General features: G+C 63.3%; 1 protein-coding gene across 1 annotated transcript in view; it reads right to left on the bottom strand.

The window, feature by feature from the left end:
* PKP1 (plakophilin 1) overlaps positions 1-2,158 on the bottom strand; it is a 22,503-nt gene that overhangs the window by 8,340 nt on the left and 12,005 nt on the right. Inside the window, 2 exon segments of the mRNA XM_014533390.1 lie at positions 38-265; positions 1,034-1,120. Coding sequence (XP_014388876.1) covers positions 38-265; positions 1,034-1,120 — 315 coding nt within the window.

Raw genomic sequence — 2,158 nt, 5'->3', positions numbered from 1 at the left:
GCGGGGGCGGGGCCGGGCCTGGTGTGCGGCCAGGTACCTGCTGCTTGGCCGACTCGTCCTGGAAGCAGGTGTGCTGGATGTAGTAGGCCCCGATGGCCTGGTACTTCTCGTCCTGGGAGCACAGGTACTGCACGGCCTTGGGGATGGTCAGCCCGCTGCACTCAATGTCCTCACTGCAGATCCTGTGGGGAGTGGCCGTGGGGTGGTTACAGGGGCCCTGGGGCAGGGGTTGGGACGTCATCTTTGCACATCCAAGCTGGCACGGCTACACCTGCCCTGGAGAGAGCCAGGGCAAGGCCCAGCTGGGGACGAGGCCCAGCTGGGGACAAGGCCCACCTGGGGACAAGGCCCACCTGGGGACAAGGCCCAGCTGGGGACGAGGCCCACCTGGGGACAAGGCCCACCTGGGGACGAGGCCCACCTGGGGACAAGGCCCACCTGGGGACGAGGCCCACCTGGGGACAAGGCCCACCTGGGGACGAGGCCCACCTGGGGACAAGGCCCACCTGGGGACGAGGCCCACCTGGGGACAAGGCCCACCTGGGGACGAGGCCCACCTGGGGACAAGGCCCACCTGGGAACAAGGCCCACCTGGGGACAAGGCCCAGCTGGGGACGAGGCCCACCTGGGGACAAGGCCCACCTGGGAACAAGGCCCACCTGGGGACAAGGCCCAGCTGGGGACGAGGCCCACCTGGGGACAAGGCCCACCTGGGAACAAGGCCCACCTGGGGACAAGGCCCAGCTGGGGACGAGGCCCACCTGGGGACAAGGCCCACCTGGGAACAAGGCCCACCTGGGGACAAGGCCCAGCTGGGGACGAGGCCCACCTGGGGACAAGGCCCACCTGGGGACGAGGCCCACCTGGGGACAAGGCCCACCTGGGAACAAGGCCCACCTGGGGACAAGGCCCAGCTGGGGACGAGGCCCACCTGGGGACAAGGCCCACCTGGGAACAAGGCCCACCTGGGGACAAGGCCCAGCTGGGGACGAGGCCCACCTGGGGACAAGGCCCACCTGGGAACAAGGCCCACCGCGAGGGGGCGGCCCCAGTTCTCCATCTGGCTGTAGGAGCTGAAGCGCCGGTTGTCGGCTTCCCGCTTGAGGGTCCCATTGTAGAGCTGGCGGGGAGAGGGGGCGGCTCAGGGCAGGGTCCCCGGCCCCCGGGAACCCCACCAGGTGTGGAGGCCCAGGAGCCTGACCCGGCGCCAAGAGAGGGGGCGGCTCAGGGCAGGGTCCCCGGCCCCAGGGAACCCCACCAGGTGTGGAGGCCCAGGAGCCTGACCCCGCGTCTGATATATTATTCCTCAAACTCGAGGCTGGGGCCCATTATGGACGATGAAACCAGCTTAGAGGACGTGACCATCATTTCAAAGAACAGACTAGAGTCCGGCCGGGGTGGCTCAGTGGTTGAGCGCTGACCTATGAACCAGGAGGTTGGGGTTCGATTCCCGGTCAGGACACATGCCCGGGTTGTGGGCTCGATCCCCAGTGGGGGGCGTGCAGGAGGCAACCGGTCCATGATTCCCTCTCATCATGGATGTTTTTCTTTCTCTCTCCCTCTCCCTTCCTCTCTGAGATCAACAGAAAATATATTTTTTAAAAGTGTGTGTGTGTGTGTGAGTGTGTGTGTGAATGTCTGTGACTATGTAAGTGTGTGTGTGTGTGTCTGTGTGTGTGTGACTATGTGAGTGAGTGTGTATGTGTGTGTGAGTGTGTGTGAACAGCGTGCAGGAGGCAGCCGGTCCATGATTCTCTCTCATCATGGATGTTTCTCTCTCTCTCCCTCTGCCTTCCTCTCTGAGATCAACAGAAAATATATTTTTTTAAAAAGTGTGTGTGTGTGTGTGTGAGAGAGAGTGTGTGTGAATGTCTGTGACTATGTAAGTATGTGTGTGTGTGTGACTGAGTGAGTGTGTGTGTATGTGTGTGTGTGTGAATGTGTGTGACTATGTGAGTGTGTGTGTGGGTGCGGGGGGAGGTCAGGCAACTGGGTAGTTCCCTCCCACACCAGATGTGGCCACCCAGGCCGGGGGTCCCTGTCCCTCCCTCTCTGCAGGAGATGCTTAGAGCAGGAAGCCAGGGTGGGTGAAGGCCCACTGGGGGTGAGTCACGTGCCCCAGGCTGCCCAGGTCTCAGCCCCGGAGCCTGCGGGCTGT

The sequence above is a fragment of the Myotis brandtii genome, unplaced genomic scaffold, assembly GCF_000412655.1.
Source record: "Myotis brandtii unplaced genomic scaffold, ASM41265v1 scaffold975, whole genome shotgun sequence".
Classification (NCBI taxonomy): Eukaryota; Metazoa; Chordata; class Mammalia; order Chiroptera; family Vespertilionidae; genus Myotis; species Myotis brandtii.
Note: the sequence above shows the minus strand (reverse complement) of the source record. Positions and strands in the feature narration are given on the sequence as shown.